Source organism: Chlamydomonas reinhardtii, chromosome 13, assembly GCF_000002595.2.
Source record: "Chlamydomonas reinhardtii strain CC-503 cw92 mt+ chromosome 13, whole genome shotgun sequence".
NCBI classification, from domain to species: Eukaryota; Viridiplantae; Chlorophyta; class Chlorophyceae; order Chlamydomonadales; family Chlamydomonadaceae; genus Chlamydomonas; species Chlamydomonas reinhardtii.
The window spans coordinates 1,409,743-1,432,177 of NC_057016.1; the positions used below are offsets into that span (position 1 = coordinate 1,409,743).

At 69.0% G+C, this 22,435-nt stretch overlaps 1 protein-coding gene across 1 annotated transcript; it reads left to right on the plus strand.

The window, feature by feature from the left end:
- The first annotated feature begins 131 nt into the window (after positions 1-131).
- Positions 132-22,089, plus strand: CHLRE_13g572050v5 (uncharacterized protein). The gene is made up of 31 exons (XM_043069388.1): positions 132-253; positions 371-656; positions 797-852; positions 1,059-1,689; positions 1,992-2,254; positions 2,440-4,963; positions 5,085-5,774; positions 5,995-6,267; positions 6,419-6,967; positions 7,143-7,466; positions 7,632-7,901; positions 8,029-8,235; positions 8,460-9,263; positions 9,442-10,245; positions 10,379-10,765; positions 10,934-11,025; positions 11,148-11,916; positions 12,087-12,254; positions 12,569-12,736; positions 12,938-13,272; positions 13,531-13,639; positions 13,848-13,966; positions 14,196-14,351; positions 14,515-14,593; positions 14,802-14,980; positions 15,220-15,475; positions 15,673-18,780; positions 18,974-19,279; positions 19,748-19,886; positions 20,068-20,405; positions 20,662-22,089. Exons 2-31 carry the CDS (start codon positions 600-602, stop codon positions 21,244-21,246), a joined length of 14,745 nt encoding a protein of 4,914 aa, XP_042917363.1. The 5' UTR covers positions 132-253; positions 371-599; the 3' UTR covers positions 21,247-22,089.
- The last annotated feature ends 346 nt before the right edge of the window (positions 22,090-22,435 follow it).

Sequence of the window (22,435 nt, forward strand, 5' to 3'; positions counted from 1 at the left end):
TATATATAATTTGGCATTTGGAGAGACTCTTGGCAGCGCTGCATGGCATGAAACGCGATCGGCCAAGGTTACGTGTACCGAAACGGCACATAAACATACAGAGTATACATAGCAAAGCTTGCTCCAAAAGCGTCATCACTTATATTGGAAAAGCATTCGTTGGGCGCGAAGTAGGAGATTGCGCGTCTCCTTCCAGCGGACAGCAGCTAGAGCGCGTGTTCGCTCGTTCTGTACTTCTTCTGTGGAGATACAGGCAAGACCTGAAACTTTGTGCGTCTCGACTTGACACGAGACGACAGCCCGCGCCTGTCCCCCCGCCGACACCTTGAGGCTGGACGACCCCAACCAGACCGGTTTGACCCTCATACAGGCTCCATGGCGGCTTCGGAGCCAGAGGGCAGCTGCAGACAGTGTAGCACAGAGTCCTGCTGGCCCCTTCGGCTGAAGGGATGAGCAGCGCCGCTGGAAACAGCGAGCGAGTGCAGAAAGTGGCGCTGAGTTGAGCACCCAGCTCCTCACCCCCGTCCTGTCGCACTCGTGACCCGTCACCACTAACACTCGGCGCTCCGCTCTCCTCGCTGTCAGCAACCCTTTGCGGGATGGCTTCAGAGATACCGCCGCATTTTCGGGCGGCGCTGAACCCGCGGGAGCTGCCGGTGAGCCGGCACACATCGAGAATGTCTGCATCAATATGCGTGTGAACCGCATCGTCGCTCAGTGGCGGATCCGAGCTGGGGTTGCCTGACCAGTGCCATGCGCAAAGCTCAGTGACTCCGTGAACTCCTCACACTCACAGGCGCACCGAGTGGAGCGGCTGTGGGCCCTGCATGCAGAGCTCACCACAGGACCCGGGTGCGTGCCGTGCGCGTGCCTCAGTTGCGCGCACCTGTCTCCGACCGGCTATAAACTCCTGCGCTTGCCGCGAAATAAGGCAGGCGGGTGCGATACCATACCGCCTGCCTCGTATTTGCTCTACCAAATGCCGTTGAGCAACACAACCACCAGGACTAACACGACACCAACACCCGCACCAACACCAACATGCTTAACCTGCACAGGCTGGCCCACGCCGCGCCCTGGCTGCCCGCCGCCTGGCCGCACCTGCTGCAGCTCCTCAACGACGCCCACCCCGACGTCCGCGCCGCCGCTGCGCCGCTGGTCGGACACCTGGGCGCCGTACTTGCCGGCGGCAGCAGCAACCACAGCGCCCCCGCTGCAGCCGCCCCACACCATGCTGCTCCCGCCACAGTCCTGGTGCCGGTCGTGCAGGTGCTGACGCCCGTCTTGGGTCCTGCCAACCCCCGCCTCGTCTACGCCGGAGTGCACCCCGCCATGCCGCTGCCGCACCTGCAGCCGGGCGCCCACGTGACCCACATGCCGCACCTCCTGACCCACATGGCCGCCGCGCCCATGCAGCGGGCATCAGCCCCGCCTCCTCCCCCTCCCCACCATCCCCGGCAAGCACACGCGCACGCGCACGCGTACCACCACGCCGCCGGCTCCGCTGGCGCCTCCTTCCCAGCTCCGGCCGCCTCAGCTGCGGCCTTTGCCGCGTCGTCCCCCGCCTCTGGCACCTTCAACCCACTGTCTGGCCGCCTGCCGCCCACCGCGCTGCTGGACTGGGCGCTGGCGGTGCTGCCGCCGGACTCCAAGGTGGCGGCGGCGCAGCACATGCGGCCCGAGGCCAAGGTGCGCGCAGGAAGCGCGCGCGCTTGTGTGTGTGGGGATGGGGTGGGGTGGGGTGGGGGGGATGAGTGCGTGTGTCGTGCCATGGGTGCCAACATGCCGCCCATTGAAAAAGGTCGTTGAACCGACACTGTTCTCGCCGGAGTGACCTGGCCCTGCACCCGTTCCATCTCCGCTTGCCCCTTGCCCCCGCCACCCGGTTGCCCCCCGCTCGTTTTAGCTTGGTTTGGTTTAGTTTGGGCTGGAATTTACCACCACCACCCCCTTGTATAATCATGAATATAACCCCCCCCCCTTCCCCACAGGCCTCGGCACTGGGCGCGCTGGGCGCCTGCGTGGCCGCCATGCCGCCGCCCGCGCTGGCGCCCTACGGCGGCCAGCTGCTGCGGCTGTGCTGCGGGCTGCTGGAGGCCGCCTCCACGCCGCCGGCGCTGCTGGGGCCGCTGCTGCGGCTGCTGCTGGCGGCGCTGCCGGGCGTGCCGCTGTCGGCGCTGGGCCACGCGCTGAGCGACCTGGCGGACCTGCTGTGCGGCTGGGCGCTGGAGCCGGCCATGGCGGCGGCGGACAGGTGGGCGGGGGCGGGTGCAGGGGTGGGCGCGGGCGCGGGTGCAGGTGCGGGTGCGGGCGCAGACAGCACCGGGCGCAGCGGCTGGACGTGCTCGGTTTGGCCGTTGTAAACTTTAGTCCCCACCTCCCCACCTCCCCACCTCCCGACCCAGCCTCCCGACTGCCTCCCCACCCGCCTCCCGGCAGGCACCTGGTGACGCTGGTGCTGCACGCGCTGCGGCCGCAGTGGCACAGCCACCCCGCCTTCGCGGCTGAGCTCACCTGCAGCATGGCCAACGACCTGACCGCCGCCGCCGCCACGCTGGCGGAGGCCGTCGGCTCCGCAGCTGCGGCTGCCGCAGCTACAGGCGCCGATCCTGACCCGGCCGTTGACGTGCTGACGGCTGTAGCAGCTGCGCAGCAGCAGGCTGCCTCTTGCGTGTTACTGCTACAGCTACTCGTGGATATCATCTCCGCCATCTCCCTGCGGCCCCCGCCGGCGCCGGACGCCGCCGATGCAGCCGCGGGCGGCGCGGCCTCCGCACTGCTGCTCACGCGGCCGAGCGCCGCAACCGCGCAGAACCTTCTAGAGTTGTACCCTCAGCTGCTGGCCACCATGAAAGACGTGACCGTGTCGCTGTCACAACTCGGACAGCTGGCCGAAGCCACAGCAGGAGCGGCGGACGCGGGTGGAGGCGGCGCCTCGGAAGGGGCGGTTGCAGCGGTTTGCCGGTGCGTTTCGGTGCTGGCGGCGGCGGCAGCCTCGTGCACGCCCGACGGAATGGACGCGCGGGACGTGGCAGAGGTGTGGGAGGCGCTGAAGCGTGATGGCGGCAGCGGTGCTAGTGGTGCCAGTGATTTGGCGGCTCATCTTGAGGCATTAGTGCTGGACGAGCCTGGTGCCGGGGCCGCTGGTGCTGCGGCGAAGCAGCCGGCAGCAGCAGCGACGGCGGCGGTTGGGGCCGAGGGGCCGGTCAGTGCCGCCCTTCGCGCAGCGGCAGCTGCAACAGGAGGCGAAGCAAACGGCAACAGCAGCAGCGCCGGCAAAGCGTCAGATGGAGCAGGAGAGTCAGCTGCCAGGAGCCCAGAGCAGGGCACGGACGAAAGCAGGCGGCGCTGCGCCGCGCTGCGGGCGTGGGTGCTGCGGCTGGGCCTGGAGTGGTCCATGAGCGCGCTGGCGGCATGTGCCTCAGGTGCTGCCTCAGGCGCCATGGCGGCAGGTGGGGCGGCAGGAGGCGCGGAGCTAGCCGCTGCGACGGAGCTGACTGTGCAGCTGCTGCGACTGGCGGCAGCGGAGTTGGCGGGCTGGCCGCAGAGGGCATCGGGCTTGATCCTGGAAACGATCCTGGACGGCCCACGAGGTGGCTTGGATGGCCGCGGCGGTGAGGCGCAGCCCGGTGGGCTTAGGAAGCTGCGCGCTTCCGCGCGCGTGGAGCAGGTCACCGCGGCCGCCAAGGTGCTTCAGGGCGCGCTGACTGCACGCGCTGACGACAGCAACAGTGGCAGCGGGGTGAACACTGGCGGCGATGAGGGAGCGCCTGTCAACACGGGCGCTGCCGCAGGCCCCGTGGCGGCCGCGGCACTGGATTGGCTCTTGGAGGACCTGGCGTCACAAATGGCATGGCCGTCGGTGCCGCCCGCGTTGCCCGCCAAGTCGTTGTCGCGTCCCGCGTCACACCAGCATCTCATGCAGCGCGTGGCCAGCAGCGGTGCAGTGGCCACCAGCGGCGCCCCGGCCGTTGGGGCAGGAGCGGGAGGCAATGCCGACAACCGCAAATGCGCCGGTGACATGGCGGCTGCTGCGTTCGACTGCGCTGTGCTGCAGGCGGCGTGCCAGCGGGGAATGCTGCCGGTGGCAGAGGCGGCGCGGGCGGAGGCGGCTACCTGGGGTTTGGTGACAAGTTGCGCGGCAGCAATGGCGAGTGCGGTGGCTGCGCCGCTGGCGTCGGTCCTGTGTGCACTGTTTGACGCCTGGGCGTCAGCGGGCTTGTGCGTCCTTGTCGGCCTGGCGAGCCAACAGCACCAAAGGGGTGGTGGCGTACTAGCATCCGATGCGAATGCGGCGACACGAGCGCTGCGGGCGTGCTGCAGCGCCTATCTCGGGACCCTCCACTCGCTGCTGCTACTGCTGCCCCGCACCGTTGCAAGTGTAGCTGCCACGGGCGCAGCCGGTACCGGCGCGTCTGCAAGCACCAACCTCGGTGCACTTCTTGTTGCCGCCGGTGCTGGCGGCGGTGGCGGCGCGGTGCTGGCGGCGCTGCAGCTACGCGCGGTGGCGGCGCTGCGGCGGCTGCTCGCACACCCTGCCATGGCCTCCGCTTCCGCATCCGCCGCCTCCGCTTTCGCGCCGCTGCGGTTGCGCCGTCTGTTTGCGCAGGCTGCTGAAACCGTGGTGGCAGGCATGGCCTCCGCCGACGCCAGCGTCCGTGCCGCCGCTGCTGACTGCGGCGTGGCGCTGGCAGCGCTCACGAGCGGCGCTGCCGCGCCGACGGCCACACCGCATCTGTCGGGCCCGGCATCATCGTCAACAGCAACACTCCCAACGCTGGCGCTGCCAGCGGAGGCGTACGCGCCACTGCTGGCGGCGGCCTTGGATGGGCTGGCGGACACGTCAGCACCGGCGTCGGAGGCGGCGGCGCGGCTGGCGGCGGAGCTTGCGGAGGCGGCGCTGGTGGCGGCGGCAGCGGCGCGCGTGCCCGCGTCCATCGGCGCGTGGCTGCCGGACTGGCAGGTAGGCTGGGATTTATAGATGGCAGGGGGGGCGTATACGAGTCTAGGCGCTTCCGGTGCGTCTCCAACTTGGACGGAGATACTCACTGCTGTGTTCCTGCGGGCCGCCTGTCCTTGTATAGGACGAGCTGGCTTTGGCCCCACAGCAGTGGGGCCTGCGGCCGCCGCAGCTGGTGCGACTGATGGAGCTGCTGTTTGGCCAGGCGCCGGTGGCTGTGGCGGTGCCCACCGGCGCGGCGGGGCCAGGCGGCACGGGCGGCGGCGGCAGCGCCCTGCTGCTTCGCAAGCGCACGCCAGGCGCCCCGGGTGGTGGCGGCGATGGCGGTGGAGGTGGTGGCGGGGGCGAGGAGGACGATGAAGGCGCCGGTCGCGGGGGCGGCGGTGGTGGCGGTGCTGGTGCTGGGGCCGGGGTTGGAGGCGGCGGGGCGGGGGCGTATGGCGCAGGGTCCGGCGGAGGAAGGCTGGAGGCGCTGCAACGCTTGGCGCTGGCACTTCAGCCGCTGGCCGGTGCCCCGTCCGCTTCTTCCTCCATTTCAGCCGGGACAGGGGCCGCAGGCGGCGGCGACGCTGACCCCAAGCCGGCAGGAGACGCAACTGATGGCCAGGAGGCGGCTGGCGCGGCGTTGAGGCTGGGCGGCGGCGGCGCGGGCACGGGCGCGGGCGCGGGCGCCCTGCTGGCTGGCGGTCGCAGCGGAGCCGCGCTTGCATGGCTGGCGGTGCAGGAGGGCGGCAAGCAGCTGGTGGCGGGGCGGTTGCGGACGCACCTGGGCGGACCCACGCAGACGCTGGGAGCGCTGGAGCGCATGCTGCAGGTGCGGCACACATCCGCACCGCTCTCGTCTCACGCATCACATGCGTGCGACTGGTGGTGGTACCTGACTGCAATGTCCGTGCACCTCGTTTCGCCTCAAGCGTGTTGGTGGCTGTAAATGAACTCGGCTGCACTGTCCGCACATACTGCATAGCTGCAATCGGCCGCAAGGTCTAAACTCGCGCTGAGCTGTTAAGTCGCGGTCGCCCGTGCGCGTGCAGGCCACCTACAGCCGTCTGACCCAGGAGCGGCGCGAGGCACGCGGCGTGGCACCCTCGCTCCCCCTGCGCAGTTCCACCAGCCGCGACGGCGCCTGGCTGCTGCTGGAGCTGGTGGGTGGGCTGGAGCGAGCCGTGGCGGCCGCAGCGGAGGGGCTTGACGGCGGCCGGCGAGGCGGCGGCGGATCGGGCGAGGCGTCCGAGTCGAAGGCGCAGGTGCAGGTGCAGCAGGCGCTGCCGCAGCACGTCCTGGCATTCTTTGCTGCGAACCGAAAGGTGAGGACGCTAATGTGTAAGCCAACTGTCCGCGTCCTTTTTTGTTGACGAGTTAAGATTGAAAGCTTATGTGCCTTGAGGGGGTTTAGTGGCGGGGCCGCCAAGCGGTCAGACAATGTACAATTGGCGTGCTCTGTGCGCACCACTGCAGGTATGCGAGGAGTGGTTCGGGCGCTGCCGCGAACTGCTGACGCGGATCGCCGCTGCGTCCGGCGCCCATCACGCCGCCATGCAGCACGGCCTGGCGCGCCTCCGCGACCTGCGCTCCACCCAGCGCTCCCTGCTGGCCAGCCTAGCTCAAGAGCGCCGCGCGGCTGTCGCGGGCGCGGCTGGAGCGGCCGATACTGCCGCAGCGGCGGCCGCCGCCGCTGCCGCGGCGACGGCAGCAGTCGCGGCGGCTGCAGCGGTGGCCGCATCCGGCCGCCAGGCTGGCGGCCGGCAACTGCAGCGGCGTGGAGGCGGCGCCGCAGCCGCAGCCGCTGGCACTGGACCCGACACCGACACCGCGGCAACGCAAGCCGCTGCCTCGTCCTCGACCGCGGCTTCTCCTGGACCCGGCGCTGCTGCTGCTTCGGCTGCGGCTAGCCCGGCTGTAGCGGCGCTCGAGTCCAGCCTCCATCGGCTCGGCTTGGCAGTGACGGAGCTGTTGAAGCTGGTGGGGGCAGCCATGCTGGCGGCGGGCGAGGCAGACAGCATAGCGGTGAGTCGTGCGTGCCAGGAGTTCTGGGCACCTGGCCATTTACACCTTTGATTGGGGCCTGCTGATTTGGTCGTGCTGGGGGGCTTTCTGCAACTTGCCATGCCGTGTCACGTCATTTGTTTTGGAGGGTCAGGGGCTGGAGGCGAGTCATTACGCATGCCTGCCTTGATTGCAGGGCCTGCATGCCTGGGCGGCGCGCGAGTTTGAGCCTTTGCTGCGGGGTGCACACCTACCCGGCGGCTCCGCCATCGCCGCCGCTGCTGCGGCTTCAGCTGCGGCTGCTGACACCGTCGCCACCAGCACGTCACGTAACGCGCGCTCCCGATCTGGAACGGCCTCGTCAACAGCAGGTGCAGCTGCAGCAGCGGCGGGAGGCAAGGATGGCGCGCCCAGCCCGTCAGGCAGCAGCGTGCCGCGCCGCCGTGGTGAGGCGGCGGCTACCCGGAGCGGCCGCAGCGGCAGCGCTGGCAGTGCCGGTAATGCCAAGCCGCCGCACAAGGTAAGAAGGGTCCTTGTTGGAAAGATCCTGCAAGTTCCATACTCCGTATGTCTTGTTCTGTTGGTCCAGGACCACCTTGCCTTGCCTTTGCCCTGTCTTCGCTTCTTGATGCTCACGGCTTTTGTCCTCTTTGAACCTTCACCGCCCCGCTGCCCTGCCACACAGGACCCGTTTGCCTGGCTGCAAGGGCTCCGACTGCAGGCCTCCGGCTCGTACGAGCCCGCCCTGCTTGCCTACAACGCCTTCCTCGCCGCGCCACAGGCCGGCAGTAGCAGCAGTGGCAGTAGCGGCAGTAGCGGCACTGGCAGTAGCACCGGGCAACCGCAGCCGCAGCAGCAGGCGGCGGCGCTGGAGCTGGCGGCGGCGGCGCAGGGCTTTGTGGTGGAGCGGGTGGCGGAGTGCTATGCGGCGCTAGCGGACTGGTCTGGGCTGCAGGTACGGCCGGTAGTTATTATGAATTGCGCGCCTGCATAGCGCATTAACACAAACACTAGCATTCATCACACCCGCTGGCAGCCTTGTCCTTTCTGTACCCTTAGCTTGGGATTCCGTCCCTGTGCAGGGCCTGGTGAGTGCCTACTCCCGCTCCGCATCTGCCGCTTCCACCGCCTCAGCCAATGAGGCGGGCGGCGAAACCGGCATCAGCACGGCGCCCGCCGGCTCGGCCACCGCCTGGTGGCCTCCCACCGCCGCCGCCATCCAGCAGCGCTTCAGTGGCCTTGCGGCGTACGACAGTGGGGGTGGCGTGATCCCGTATGAGGCGGCCCAGGTAAGCAAGTACGGTAGTTCTTAGGCTAGAAGCCCTGCAGACTTAATCTCACCGCCACGGCATGCATGCGTCTTCTCGTTTGGAGTTGACTTTGGAGTTGACTTTGGAGTTGACTTTGGAGTTGACTTTGGAGTTGACTTTGTTGAGCGTTCAATGCCTGCTGGTGTTGTTGTCAGCTACCGTATACTGATCCTAGCGCAAACTGCCGTTTGGTATCCCCACAGGGCGCCCTTTCGCCGGCCGACCCCAACACGCCGCTCCTGGCCGCTCTGCACGCCATGACCGCCGCTGCCGCCGCCACCGGCGCCGCTAGCAGCGCGGTCGCAGCCGCCACTGCAGCTCAGCAGCAGCAGGAGCAGCTGGCGGCGGCGCGCGGTGGCGTGGCGGCGGCGCTTGGCCGCTGCGCGGCGCAGCTGCGATCCGCAGCGCTCAGCGAACCCGGTTCCCAAAAAGAGCTGCTTCTGCGACTGAGCTGCCTGCGCACCGCTGCGCGCGGCCTAGACCATGCCCTCAGCATCCGCAATCAGCGCCACACACACAACCAACAGCACCAGTCGCAGCAAGCGTTTGCAACATGGGCCGGCCTGCTGGCCCTGCCGATTGCTTCTCACAGCACGGGCCCTCTGACAGCGTCACCGGCTGCAACTGCGGCATCGGGAGCCGCGGCGGCGCCGCAGCTGCTGCTGGGCCGTACGCTGTTAGGACCCGACGGGCTAAGCTTGCAGCCGGGCGTGCTGCGGGATGCGGGGCTGACGGCGGCGCTGCTACGCCCTCTTCGCGCCACCGAGCACGCCGCTGGAATGGGAGGTGGCGCCAGCGCCAGCGGCACCGGCAGCGGCGTTGTCTGGGCGCTGTCAATTGAGGCGCTGCGCGCCGCCGCCACCAGCAACAACCTGGGCTTGGCGGCGAAGACGGCGGCGGCCCTGGCGGCTGGCGGCGAGGCTGGCCCCGGCGGCCGCGCGGTGTTGTCTGTGGTGCATAGCCTACTGAGCGCGTACGGCGCCCCGGGGCGGCTGCAGCCATCGCAGGTGGGCTGGGGCGAGACTGGATGCCTGGATTTGAGTAAGGCCACCGCTTGACCCCTCACTACGCGGCGTGGCTGTCGTGGCGTGTTTTTAGTTCCTGAGCAGTTTGCAAAACCACTGCACGCCGCACCTTGTGCTTGCTCCCATCTCATACATCATGTTCGGGTTGTGGTCCCCACAGCTGGTGGATCTGCAGCTGCGTGCGCTGCTGCCACACCTTCAGCCCGCCGCCATCGGCGCCGTCACCACCCCCGCCACCAGCGCCGCTGACGCCGACGACTTGGCGTGCGCGCTGGTGACTCTGGGCCGCTGGATGAGCAAGTCTGGCGCCGTGTACAGCCACGCCCTGCTCGTGCATAGGCAGCAACAGCAGGCGCTGGCGGCGGCGGCCACGTCACCAGGGCGGCCGGCGCCGCCGCCGGGCTTTGGCGCGCCGCCGCCGGCACCGCCGCAGTGGCAGGGCGCTACGGACTGGGCCGGTCTAAGCCGGGCCCTGCTCGAGCAGCTTGGTCGGCCACAGGCTGCACATGTCGTTGTCGGTGGCAGTAGCGGGGGCGGCGTCGGCACGGCTGCGTTTGCTGTTCCGGAAGCCCTGCTGGTGGGTGCACCGCCTCACCCCGGCAGCGCTACCGGCGCGCCAACGGCCACTGCCGCCGCCGCCGCCGCCGCATCCGTCACGCTGCGAGCGCTGCAGCTTTCTCCGGGCTGTAGCAGGGCGTGGCGCGCCTGGGGGGACCTGCTGCTGCGAGCCACGAAGGAGCAGCGTGCCAGGGTGGCAGCGGCTACTGCCGCCGCTGCTGCTACAGCTGGGCGCGAAAGCAGTGGCGGCGGCGCCGCCGCCGCCGATGCAGCTGGCGAGATGGCGGCGGCGGGGTACGGCGCGGCGGCGGCGGCGTACTGCCGCTACCTGGCCTTGTCGTACAGCGGTACGGAGCCGGGCGGCGGCGGCGCACGGGCGGACGAGACGCTGCCGGTGCTACTGCAGGTGCGTATCAGATGAGCAGGGATCGAACGTGTAGTTGCTGTGTTCCTGCGTCCTGGCGGCCCGTTGTGCCGACCACACCGCCGAGTGCTGACAGTATCTCGTACGTCATGTTCTCAAATGTTGACGCCCACAGCTGCTGCACATCGTGCTCCGCCACGGCGCCGCGCTGGAGTCCTTGCTGGCGGCGCAGCTGGCCGCGGTGCCGCCCGCCGCCTGGGCCGCCGTCAGCGCGCAGCTGCTCGCGCAGCTGCCCGGCGCGCGCGGCGCAGCGCGGCGGCTGCTGGCGGCGCTGCTGCGTGCAGTGGCGGCGGCTGCGCCGTCGCTTGTGCTCTACCCGGCGGTGGTGGAGGTGCGCGCAGCAGACGCGGCGGCGGCGGCGGCGGCCGGCACCGATGACGGCGACGTCGGGGAGGAGGGCACCTCGGCCTCGCCGTCCCCTGCTGCCTCTATGGTCCCGGAGCTGAGGGCGCTGCTGGCGGATCTGGGCCGCTCGCGCCCTGGGCTCCTCGCGGGCGTGCAGGTGCGCGCTTGTGAACGGGTATGCATGTACACATCTACGTGCATGTTCGTTGTGTAGCGCACGGGTGCCCGGCTCCGCCGCCGGATTCACCGCTCGGCTCTCGTGTTGTCGTGTTGCCAATGAAAGCTGACGCCTGCCCCGACATGGTCGCCCGCATGAAAATTCCAGACGCTGGTTGGCGAGATGGTGCGCCTGACAGTGCTGTGGGATGAGCGCTGGGCAGCCCTGCTGGCGGAGGTGGAGGTGGAGATATCAAGGAGGTGAGATACGATGAGGCGGGGCGTGCGGCGTACCGGCTTCGGCTTCAAGTCACAAGTGACAAGTGGGGCTCTGCGCGCTCACGCCGTTACCGCTCTGCTCTGCTGTTGTTGCCGCTGCGCAGGGCGGTGTCACTCCAGGCCGAGGCGGCGCGCGTAGCTGAGGACAGCTCCCTGTCTCCCGCACAGCGCCAGGCGCTACTCGCCTCCCGCTACCAGACCCTGATGGCGCCCGCGGTGGTGCTGCTGGAGCGGCAGCTCCGAGCCACAGCGGCGGCCGCCGCCGAGACGCCGCACGAGCGCCGCTTCGCGGCCACAGTGCTGCCACGCCTGCGCGCCGCCGCCGCCGCGCTGCGCGACCCCGAGGGCGCGGCGGCTGCCGCCGCGGTCGTGGGCGGCGCAGGTACGGCCGCGCCGAGCGCGCCGGTCGTGCGCGACTGGGCGCGGCCGGTGGCGGCGTGGGCGCCGCTGCGTGCGGCGGCGGCGGCGCTGAGCCGCTCGCAGCGGGACCCGCTGCCGCCGCTGGCGGAGCTGTCGCCGGCTCTGGCGGCGCTGAATGACACGGAAGTGCCAATGCCGGGGCTCGCTGACGGCGATGGCGCCGACGGCGGCAGCGGCTACGGTGTGCCCGCCACGTGGGCGCTAAGCGCAGCCTCGGGCGACGCGCTCCCGCACCCGGGCGCGGCGTTCAGCGCCGCGGCGGCTGCCGCAGCGGCGGGCGCGGGCGGCCCCGGCGCTGGGGGCGTGAGCGTGGCGGGCGTGTCGAGCGAGGTGACGGCCCTGGCGACCAAGACGCGGCCCAAGCGGGTGGCGCTGTTGGGCAGTGACGGCGGCAGCTATGGCTTCCTGCTCAAGGGGCGCGAGGACCTGCGCATGGACGAGCGGCTTATGCAGGTGAGGAGCAGGGGCGGGGTAGGGCGCTGTGGCTCAAGGCCTAAAGACCCTGCGTCTGCGCTCTGTAGCCATATCGCCAGGTGCTTGAACGCTATACATGATAGCTGTTTGTACCGCCCCGCGTCTCGCCTGCTCGGTTTGGCTGATGTGCTCGCTCCCCCCGCACACAGGTGCTGCGCGCCGCGCGGTCGCTGCTGTCCACGGACGCGGACTGCGCCGCGCGCGGGCTGGCGGGCTGTGTGCGGGCCTACAGCGTGACGCCGCTGGGGCCGCGCGCGGGGCTGCTGCGCTGGGTGCCGGACACCACCTCGCTGTTCGCCGTGTTCAGGTCTTGGCAGGTGAGCACACCGCGCGCGCGGGGGGGCTGCTTGGGCCCGCAAGTGCCCGCTGCGCCCGCCTACCCGCAGCCGCCCGTCCTATAGCGTCGGCGGCTTCAACCTGTGCATTTAGGTTTAGAGCCATGTTTGGCACACACACACACACACACACACACACACACACACACATACACACACACTGACACATCTCGCTTTGCTGCATCGCATACACTGTCCTTGCGCTATGTTTTCCTTGTGCTCTTTAACACACATCGAGCGCTTCGTAAGGAGGCCTCAACCTGTGCTAAAGAGGCCCAACCCTGCCTCCGCCACAGGCCGCCACGCTGGAACGCCACGCCGCCATGGCGGCTGCACGGCAGGAGGGCGCGGCCAAGGCGGCGGCGGAGGGCGCGCCGCCGCCGCCCGAGCTGGAGCCGCCGCCGGCCGCCGCCACCAGCCGACCCATGGACCTGTTCTACAGCATGCTGGTGCCTGCGCTGACGGTGGGCGGCGAGTTATGTGTGGCAGTAGTCATTGTATGTTCATTTTGCTGCGCCGCGTGACCGCGCCCAGATGCAGCAGTTCTGCCTGCCGTGCGACTCTGCCAGGGTTTTTGTGAGGCTTGACATAATGATCATCTGAGGGTGTCGTGTGGAGCCGCCTGACGCCGTGCCCCCCACGTCGCCGCCGCCTCTCCCTCACAGGAGCGCGGCCTGTCCAGCGCCACGCCGCGCCGCGACTGGCCGCCTGAGCTGCTCCGAGCCTTGTTCTCCCGCCTGGCCGCCGCCTCGCCCCGGCAGCTGCTGGGGCGCGTGCTGTGGGCGGGCGGCGGCAGCGCTGCGGGCGCCTGGCGGCGCCAGCAGCGCTACGCGCGGAGCCTGGGCGCGACGAGCGTGGTGGGGCACTTGTTGGGCCTGGGCGACCGGCACCCCGACAACGTGCTGCTGGAGGGGCGGGGCGGGGGCGTGGTGCACATCGACTTCAACGTGTGCTGGGACAAGGGCTCCAAGCTGCGGGTGCCGGAGGTGGTGCCGTTCAGGTGCGCGGCGCCGCGTGCCGGCGACGATGCTATATGCTCTGTGCGCAGTATCGTGACGTGTGGCTTTGTCCTGTCGTGCCGTGTCCAGGGGTGTTGTGTCGCTTTTTGTCGTGTCATAGTACTGAACGTCGAGGGTTGATCTACAAGTATACCCGCTTGGTCCCCGTGTTCGTTATGGGAATGGTGCAAACAACAGTCCTCCTGTCCTGTTCTTCTGACAATGGCCTCTGCCACAACTCGCTGTCGTGTCTCGTGCAGACTGACTGGCATGATGGTGGCGGCGCTGGGAGTGGGCGGTTTGGAGGGAAGCTACAGGGCTGCGGCGGAGGCGGCACTGGGCTGCCTGCGCCGGCGTCGGGACGCGCTGGTGCGTTTTTGCATCCTTGTGTGCGCGAGGTATTGCCTTACTTGTTTGCATTCGCTGCGTGCGCAAGGGGCCTGTTTCAGTACAGTGCATCCCCCATCGTCAACAACTGAAGCCTCTCTGCATGGATTCTCGAACCTCCTCCTCTGTGGCCCCCTCCTTCTGACCTCCTCTGCTGACTCCCTCCTCTGTGCCCCCCTCCTCCTGGCAGGTGGGCCTGGTGGACGCAGTGCTGAGTGACCCAGGGGTGGACTGGGCGGTGGAGCGCGAGGATGCCGCGGCGCGAGAGGACATGGAGCTGGCGGTGGCGCTGGGGCTATTCGTCAGCAGGTGGGGGCAGGGCTGGTGGCTGGGGTTACTGAATCCAAACCCCATGGGACGGGGATGGTGGTTGGGGGGGAAGGCGGTGGTGGGGATTGTTCTCAACGCTCCCAGTTGGGTTTTGTTACAGCCGGGGTCATGGGTTGTCACCATTGTAAAGTTTCAGCAGCTCGAGAGAGCCACATAACTCTTGCTCCTTCAACCTCTCCCGCGTCATCGGTCCATTCTAACTTTGCAGGGCTGAAGAGGTGCAGCGGCAGCTGGCAGCCATGGAGGCGGCCCTGCCGGGCCTGGTGGAGGGAGGCGGAGCGGGTGGCGGCGGCGAGGGAGGTGGTCTGGAGGGTGCCGGCGTGGACGGCGGCAGCGGCACAGGAGCGCTGGCTTCACTGCTCGGGTACGTGTGCTGGCGTGCTGCCGGGCGGGGCGCGGTCGGTGGCGCGCCACGGGATGCGCGCGCACCGTACACGCACTCATTCGCACGGACAGGTGGTGGTGGTGTTGTGGGGTGTCCTTTCACGCGCCCGCTCACCTGCTTGGTTGCGTCCGCACGTCTGCAGGTACGTGGAGGCCCACGGCTTTGCGGAGGCGCTGCGCGCGGCGGCGGCGGAAGCGGAGCAGCGTGTGGCGCAGGCCAAGGCGAGGGCTGGGGTTGGGGGTGGGCGCGATGGCGATGACCTTGTGCCCCAGGCCTGGGCTGGCTTGGTGCATACATCGGTGTTAGCGAGGGCAGATTGCGGACTCAAGAGGTACTGATACAGCCCGTGTCGCTGTATCTATTATCCGTTGACATTGCCGAAGTTGCCCCCCGTGTGATAATCCGAACTTTGCTGCCGCCTACTCACAGGCTGCTTTGGAGGCGGCGGCGCGGAGTGAGGCGGAGGCCCGCGCCATCATCGCCGCCGCCGCGCAGGAGGCTGCCAGCCTGTCGGCGGACGCGGCGGCGGTGCGGGCGGCTCTGCCGGCGGCCCTGGCCCAGTGCGGCGGCTGGGCGCAACAGCACAGCACAGCGCTGGGCGCTGTCAGGTGGGTCAGGAGGAGCCGTGTGTTGCTGGACCTGGCACTGATGCAGTGATTTACTTTTGCTATTGTGTGTTGGGTACAGCGAAATTCCACGCAACTGGCATGTTTGGGTAGGGTTGCGCGTTACCGTCATGCGTGGTCTCAAGACGCCAGTGCGCGCGTGTGCCTGAAAAGCGGCACACGGAGGTGCCAGCGGAGTCAGGGACCCGGTTTGTGTGTCGGTTTGCTGTGTGGTCACGCAGGGACGGGGCATACCTGGAGGGCACCATAGCGGCCGGTGGCGGCACCCGTGGTGACGGCGGCGCCACGGGCGCATCAGGCGGCGGCGACCATGCCGGCTCGTGGCGTGCGGCCGAGAGCGGCGCGGCCCTGGGGCTGCTGTCGCCGCTTGCGGTCGCCCCATTACCGCAGGTGACGACAAGCAATGCCGCTACCCAACCTGGGCTGCTGCTGGCGGTTGTGGGCGGTGACGGCTCCGCACTCAACCAAATGCCCGAGGTGTGTGTTTGCGCCGCTGCGGCCTCTACGGGCGTCGGTCAATGGCACAGCGCAGCGTCAGCAACGGCCATCATAGGATGCCGCGCGGTGGCTACCCACTTGTGCGCCATGCGCACCCAGTCACATAAACCGTTGCACACATCATCTGCACGCAAGCACGCTCACGTATATACTCTTGCGTTGTTCCTGTTTGCCAGGAGCTGCTGTGTAGCTGCTCGGAGCTGGACGCGCAGGGCGCGGAGCTGCTGCGCCGCCGCGAGGCCTTGCTGGGCGGCGCGCTGGCGGCGCTAGATCAGTACGGCGTTGTCGTACGGAAGCTCATGCCGTACAGCTACCCCGCGTCCAGCTACCACCACCGCTGGGCGGCAGCGCTGTCGGCGCTGGCGGCGGGAGGCCTGACGCTGCCGGCGGTGGCCGCAGCGCAGGCACTAGCGCCACGGGAGCCGCGCCCTGCCGAAGTGCTGGCGGCGTGGCAGGCGCTGCGGGGCGCACAGCGGCTGGCCACAGCGGCAGTGCTGGTGCTGGCGCCGGCGTCGCCGGACGCGGAGACGGCGAGGGCAGGCGTCGTCGGCGGCGCGCGCGTGGCGGGGCGGGAAATGGCGGAGGCGGTAGCGGCGGCCGCGAGGGCCCTTGCGGAGGCGCAGGCGCCGCCGGCGGCGGAGGCGCGAGCGCTCGCCGCAAGCATGGGCGTCGTCAGTGGGAGCATTGGAGGTGGCACCGCCGCTGCCGCAGCTGCGTCTGACCTCAGCGCCCAGCTGGCGCGGCTGTTAGACCGCCGCCCTGTCCATTTGCAGCAGCAGCAGCAGCAGCAGCAGGCGCAAACGCAGCTGCAGGCGGACCCGGCGGCGGCAGCGGCCGCCGCCGCGGCGCTGTGTAGCCTGCTCCGCTCCTCCCAGTCGCGCCTGCGCCCCGTGCTCCTGCGCGCCAACCCTGCTACAGCCGCTACAGCAGCCGGCGGCCCCTCCAGCGCTGGTGCCGCGACCGCTGTCGTCCTCACGGACCTTGTCCGCCTGAGCGGTGAGGCTGTAGCACTGGCATCAGTGTTCAGCGCCGTAGTTGCAGCCGGCCTCGGCCCATCGCTGCAGCTGCTGCCGGTGTCGGGCCATCAGCACCCACACGCGCCGCACGCCCAACAGCCGCGCCGGCCTGTCAGCTTGCCCGGGCTCGGCGCCACGGGGGCAGCCGGCGTGTGCCCTGTGCCCTGGCTAGCGGCGGCGGCGGACGCCGTGGGCCGCTGGGTGGAGCTGCAGCAGCGGCTGGCGGCCGACGTTGCGCCAGAGCTGGCAGGCCAGCTGCACGTTGGTGGCGGCGGTGGCAGCGGCGGCGCCGCGGATGCTTCTGCGGCGGCTGCGCCGCCGGCCGCACTGGCAGCGGCAGTGGCCGACCTGGGCCGCCTTGTGGCTCCGGTGGAGGAGGCGCTGGCGGCGGGCCGGGAGTGCCACACGCGGCTGTCGGCGCTCGCGGAGCTGACGGCGACGTACCCGCACCGTGTGGCGGAGCTTGCGGCGCGGCTGGCGGCAGCGCGGATGCCCGCGGACCGCGCCGCCGTGGAGGCGGAGGCAGAGGCGCTGGAGGCGGCGTGGGCGTCGCGGGAGGCGACTGTGGCGGGCCTGTACGCGGCCGCTGCCGGCGCGGACGAGGCTCTCGTGGATGCGCTGCGGCGGCTGTATGGTGCCGTACTGGGGCCGAGCCACGTGCCGAAGGAGCTGCTGACGTGGCGCGTGAGCGACGGCGCGGCGGCGGCGCCGCCGTTTGAAGGATACGCGGAGCGCGGCTGGGGAGACGGCGAGGCGGCAGCTGGCACCAATGGCGGCGGCGGCACTGAGGCGCACGCAGCGCTCTCATCCCTGACGGCGTGGTGGGATGCAGCCGTCGCGGCAACCGAGGCGGTTGACGTCGCTGCCGGCACCGCTGACCCCATCGACGCAGCCGACGCTCACACGGTGTCCTCTCGAAAGCAGCTGCCGCCGCCCATGCGGCCGCTGTGGCGCTTCGCGGCGGTGGCGCGGCGGACGCTGGCGGCGGCACAGGCTCTGCTGCGGGTGCGGCTGGCGGCGCAGCCGGGCTCAGATAATGCCTTGGCTGAGGCTTACGCGGCTGTGCTGCCGGCAATGGCGCGCGGTGCGGCAGAGGTCCTCGGCGGCGTGCTTGGTCGAGCCATGGCGGCGGCAGGGCCAGTTCTGTTGGTACAGCTGGCCGAGGCGGAGGCGGCGTTGCGGCAGCAAGCCGCGTCAGCAGCTGCCGCAGCGGCAGCGTTGCCGCCGCCAACCTCCGCAGCAACAGCAGCAGCAGCGGCGGCTGCTGCAGCTGGCGACCTGGTTCCGTTCACGGGCTTTGACCCCGATGTGCCGGGTGCGGGCGAGCTGCTCGGCGCACTGGAAGACGATGCCGATGCCGATGAAATGGGCATGGGCGGCGGTGATGGCGACGGCTACGACGCCGCGATGGGAGTCGGAGGGGAGAGCGGCGAAGCCGACGTCCTGGGTGACGGTAATGAGGGAGAGGATGAGGGCGGCCTTGATCTGGGGCTGGATCTGGATCTCGACGACGGTTTTGGCATGGACGATGATGACCAGGATGATCTGTACGGAGCCACCGCGGACCTGGAAGAGACGGCGTCCGTGGCGACGGCTCAGTCCGGGCAGAGGCCCGGCGGCACCGGAACAGGGGCTGTCGCCGCTCAGCCGCCGCCGTCAGTTGAGATGGTGGTGCGACTCATGGAGCGACTGACTGCGGCTGCCGCCGCCGCCGCCTCAGCCGCGTGCGCTGGAGCCGTGGACCCCGCCGTAGCCGCGTCCCCCGCTGCTGTAGGCGCCTCGGCAGCCTCCGTGGCGCCCGGCGGCTCGGGCTGGGTGGCTGGCAGCGCCGCCACCTCTTGCCGCGCCGCTCGGCTGCACCGCCTGGCGGCACTGGAGTGGTGCCGCGAGCACATCCTCGCATCCGTGCTGCAAGGCGACCCGCGCCTAGGCGCCGCGCTGGCGCAGTTCTTCGCCGCTGGTGGCGCAGCACGCGACCCGCTGCAGCCCAGCGCGCGCAGCACGCTGCCGGCAGCCGGGTTCAGCCGCAGCGCCGTGCTGGGCGCGCTGGCGGCGGCACTGCGCGGGCTGCCCGAGCTTGAGCGGCAGCTGGCAGTCTGGGAGGCGGGCGGCGGCAGCGCCGCAACGCAGGTGGTGGCGCTGCTTCGAGGCACGCCGGCAGCGTTTGCGGTGGACACGGCGGTGGCGGCCCAGAGGGCGGGCCAGCTGGCGGCGCGCCGGGCGGCGTGGGCGGCGGACAGCCGGGCCCTGGCGCTGCGCGTGTGCCAGGTGGGTGCGGGAAAGCCGACGACGAGTCATTTGTGAAGGGGCTTTTTTGTAACTTTTTAACAAAGCGGTCTGGTGTGCCACATCACCGCGCATTTGGCTGTGCGTCTCACTTGCCCCAGCCGCATGTGCTGGTATGCCCCGCGCTGCCACTTTGCTGCCTCATGCGATGTTTGCATCGTGTGCATGGCCGCAGGTGTCAGAGGCACTGGTGCAGTTCGAGTATTCGCGCCAGGGCCTGCTTTGGTCCGCAGCTGGCAGCGGTACCGGTGCTGCCACAGCCGCTGCTGCAACCAGCGCCACGGTCCAGGGGGGCGCCGCGCTCGCTGTCGACGGCTTTGCGCCGCATGCGCAGCTGCTGGCGCGGGCAGAGGTTCTGGCGACTCTGGGCGGTGGCGGCGGTGAGGCGGGCCGTGCGGCAGCGGTGGCGGAGGCATCTGCGCGTGCTGAAGAGGCGGCGCGGCAGGCTGCAGACGCACGCTTTGCGGCGGAGGTGGCGCAGGTGGGCTGGGTATGCCTCTGTCACATGGCACGTCGCGCTTGACATAAACACACGCATTACAAACACACACACACACACACACACACACACACACTGTCTTTGCGCTATGTCTTCTGTGCTCTACCAAACACATGCATCGCATACACAGTCCTGCGTGCCTTCTTCCTTGTGCCCTCTAGTACAAGCGCTGTCATGTGGTTCTCTATTCCGCATGCTCTTTGACTCTGGCATTGGTTGTTGCTTGGGCCCCACGGTGCCTGCAATGACGTGAACACACACACACACACACACACACACACACACACACACACACACACACACACACACACACACAGTCGTTGGGCGGGCTTTCGTTTTCTTTTTAACACACACACGCACACACACAGCCCCACCCCTGCTGTACCACTTTGCCTGGCTACAACTCCACTTCTCAACTTCCATATTCGTGAATGTATTACCCGTGCACAGTACGAGGCGGTTTCCGCACGCAGCCAGCTGGAGGCCCACCTGCCGGCGCTGGTGTCGCGGTCGCTGGACCTGGGCGTGGCGGCAACGGAGGCGGAGCCGCTGGTGCGGGCGCTGGGGCAGCTGCTCAGTGCCAAGCTGGGTGAGTGGCGCGTGCATGCCGTCCGTCTGGACATGGGCAGGGTACTGGAGAGGCGGGCGGGTGGGAGGAGTGGGACGTCGAGGCGTGGTAACCTGCGTGATGGTGGTGCATCGACAGGCCTTGCAAGCGTTTCCCAGGCCGCGTACTCATTGCGCACACATGCGTTTGGCTGCGCGCACAGGCCCGGCGCTGCAGGAGGTGGTGGCGGTGGCTGCGCAGCACAACGCTGCCACCGACGTGGCCTCCGTCGCCGCTGCCGTCAGCGCGCGCTTCGAGCGCTGCCGCGCCGCGGTGTCGGTGCTGGCGGCGGCGTTGCCGTCGGTGGCGGCGGCGCTGGCGGCGGCGGACGCGACGGCGCCGCTGCCCGCCGACATGACCACGGAGGTTGGCTTCCTGTCGGCGCAGCTGCTCGGCGGCGAGGCGGCGGCGGCGGCGACGTCGCGGCGCGCCCTGGTGCTGCTGCAGCACATGGCGGCCACGGCGGCGGAGCTGCAGCCCAACGCACACGTCATACTGGAGGTGAGCGCGCGGCGGCACGGCAGTACTGCCGTAGTGTGTCGTGTGGTCGGTATGCAGCCCCACCCGTCGAAGCAGCCGTACCGTGGGCCTCATTCCTACCATGCGCCTCATGCCTACCATCTGCTGCTTCCGTTGGATTTAACCGTGTCCACACACTGCTTCGAGCGGTCCATTCGGTTCGTGTCCGTGGATTCTAGCCTTGCCCAGTCATCACGTTCATTTCTTCCCGTTGCTTCCGCCTGGCGCACCCACGCAGCTGCCGCGCGCCACGGCCCACTTGTCTTCGGAGCTGAGCGCCCTAGCTGCTGCTGCAGCCTCCATCGCAGCCGCGGTGCAGTCCAAGCACTTGCTGCCGGCGGCGCTGCAGGAGGAGGCGCCGACAGCGACAACGACGACCCCAGCGCCTTCTGCCGACCATCAGCAAGAGCACGAACAGGCACAGCAGGCACAGCAGCCGGAGCAGGAGGCGGCGACGGCTGGCGGCGCTATCCCATCTACTGCCAGTCCCGCGATGCCGCCAGCAGCGGCGGTGGCACCGGTGCCCGATGAGCATGTGCAGCACCACCGCTCCCGCCGCAGCGCAGCGGACGAGGCGCGCCGTCGCGCCTTCGCCGCCGCAGCGCTGCGCCGGTTCGCGTCCAAGCTGGAGGGCCGTGAGGGCGCGGCCGCGCTTGCTGGTGCTGGGGGCGGGCAGGCGGGTGTCGCGGCAGGCGAGGGCGCAGCTGCCGCCGGCGGCAACGCGCTGTTGAGTGCGGCGGAGCAGGTGGAGCTGTTGGTCCGTCAGGCCACGGACCCAGACCGGCTGTCCCGCATGTACGAGGGATGGGCGGCGTGGCTGTAGGCGCATGCGCGGGTGCTGACGTGTGTGTGTGTGTGTGTGTGTGTGTGTGTGTGTGTGTGTGTGTGTGTGTGTGTGTGTGTGTGTGTGTGTGTGTGTGTGTGTGTGTGTGTGTGTGTGTGTGTGTGTGTGTGTGTGTGCGCGTGCGTGTGCGCGTCACGGACGAGAGCACAAAACACGGGAGTAGCGGTTGGCTGCCCTTGTGGCTCCCATGACAGTATGGCGTTGACGGACACGCGCGCGGCCTGTTGTACTGTGTGTGACGTCTGGCATTCTGGCTATCTAGCTTCATGATGACGGACTCTCCACAAAAGCCTTGATGACCGGTAACTAAAGCAGATTGGAGTTGTTTGACATGATCAGGCCTGTCGTCGACATATGACACATGCATACCGTTATAAGCGACCTGCAAGCCCCGATATTGCTGTGTATGCACGCTCCATCCCAATGCGGTGCCATGTTGGTGTTAGCGTGACAGAGGGTGCGGCAGGTTGGAGGGAACCTACGATCTCCCCTGTGCACGCAGGCTGGACTCTGTTCCGGTTGCAGGCCTGCGCCTGCGTGTGGTGGCTTTGCGTCGGTGTGTGCGAGTCGGCAGACATGGTACCACGTTGCGGGTTGCTATCTAGTCGCTGCGCGGAGGTTGCCGTGGCAGGGCGCTGGGCATCTTGCTAGGCGGGACCTCAGGCCTCGGGCCTTCGGGGAGGCAACACTGAGGAGTGTGGTGGTGCTTGAGAGGTTGCCCGCTATTGCAACGGTCCCCAACGCGGGTTCCCTACGTGCTATCCAAATCCGAGTCCTAAAACAGCGTCAGGTCAGCCCCACAGTTTGTAAGGACTGCGCGCAGCTCCTCCCGTGACTGTTCCATTCCCGGGTCCATGTCGGGGCACTGGGCTCGTCGACAACTTTGGCGATCACAACAAGGCGCGTGGGGCGAGTCGTCAAATTGCGCGTGCGGCCGCGCTAAGCTGCATAGCCATGGTTGTGGCGGCCGTGGCCGATACCGGAGTCCATTACCCTGCCCGGCCCAGTACACTTCCAGCCAGCAACTTTTCGGTACAGGTACTCCGGCGTTCGACAAGCCGCGCACTCCTGCCCTGCCGTTGCAAATTGTTTGCCATCTTCTGGGGTCTGGGAATCAGCTGCACCCTGACTTTAACAACCTGCCTTAACACTGTCCCATCGCACACCC

Excerpts from the sequence above, each read along its gene's own strand:
- CHLRE_13g572050v5 (XM_043069388.1), top strand. The coding sequence starts at position 600 with ATGGCTTCAGAGATACCGCCGCATTTTCGGGCGGCGCTGAACCCGCGG. Across the intron at positions 11,917-12,086 it reads TGGACGAGCGGCTTATGCAG|GTGCTGCGCGCCGCGCGGTC; the intron begins GTGAGGAGCAGG and ends CCCCGCACACAG. Across the intron at positions 13,273-13,530 it reads CCGGAGGTGGTGCCGTTCAG|ACTGACTGGCATGATGGTGG; the intron begins GTGCGCGGCGCC and ends TGTCTCGTGCAG.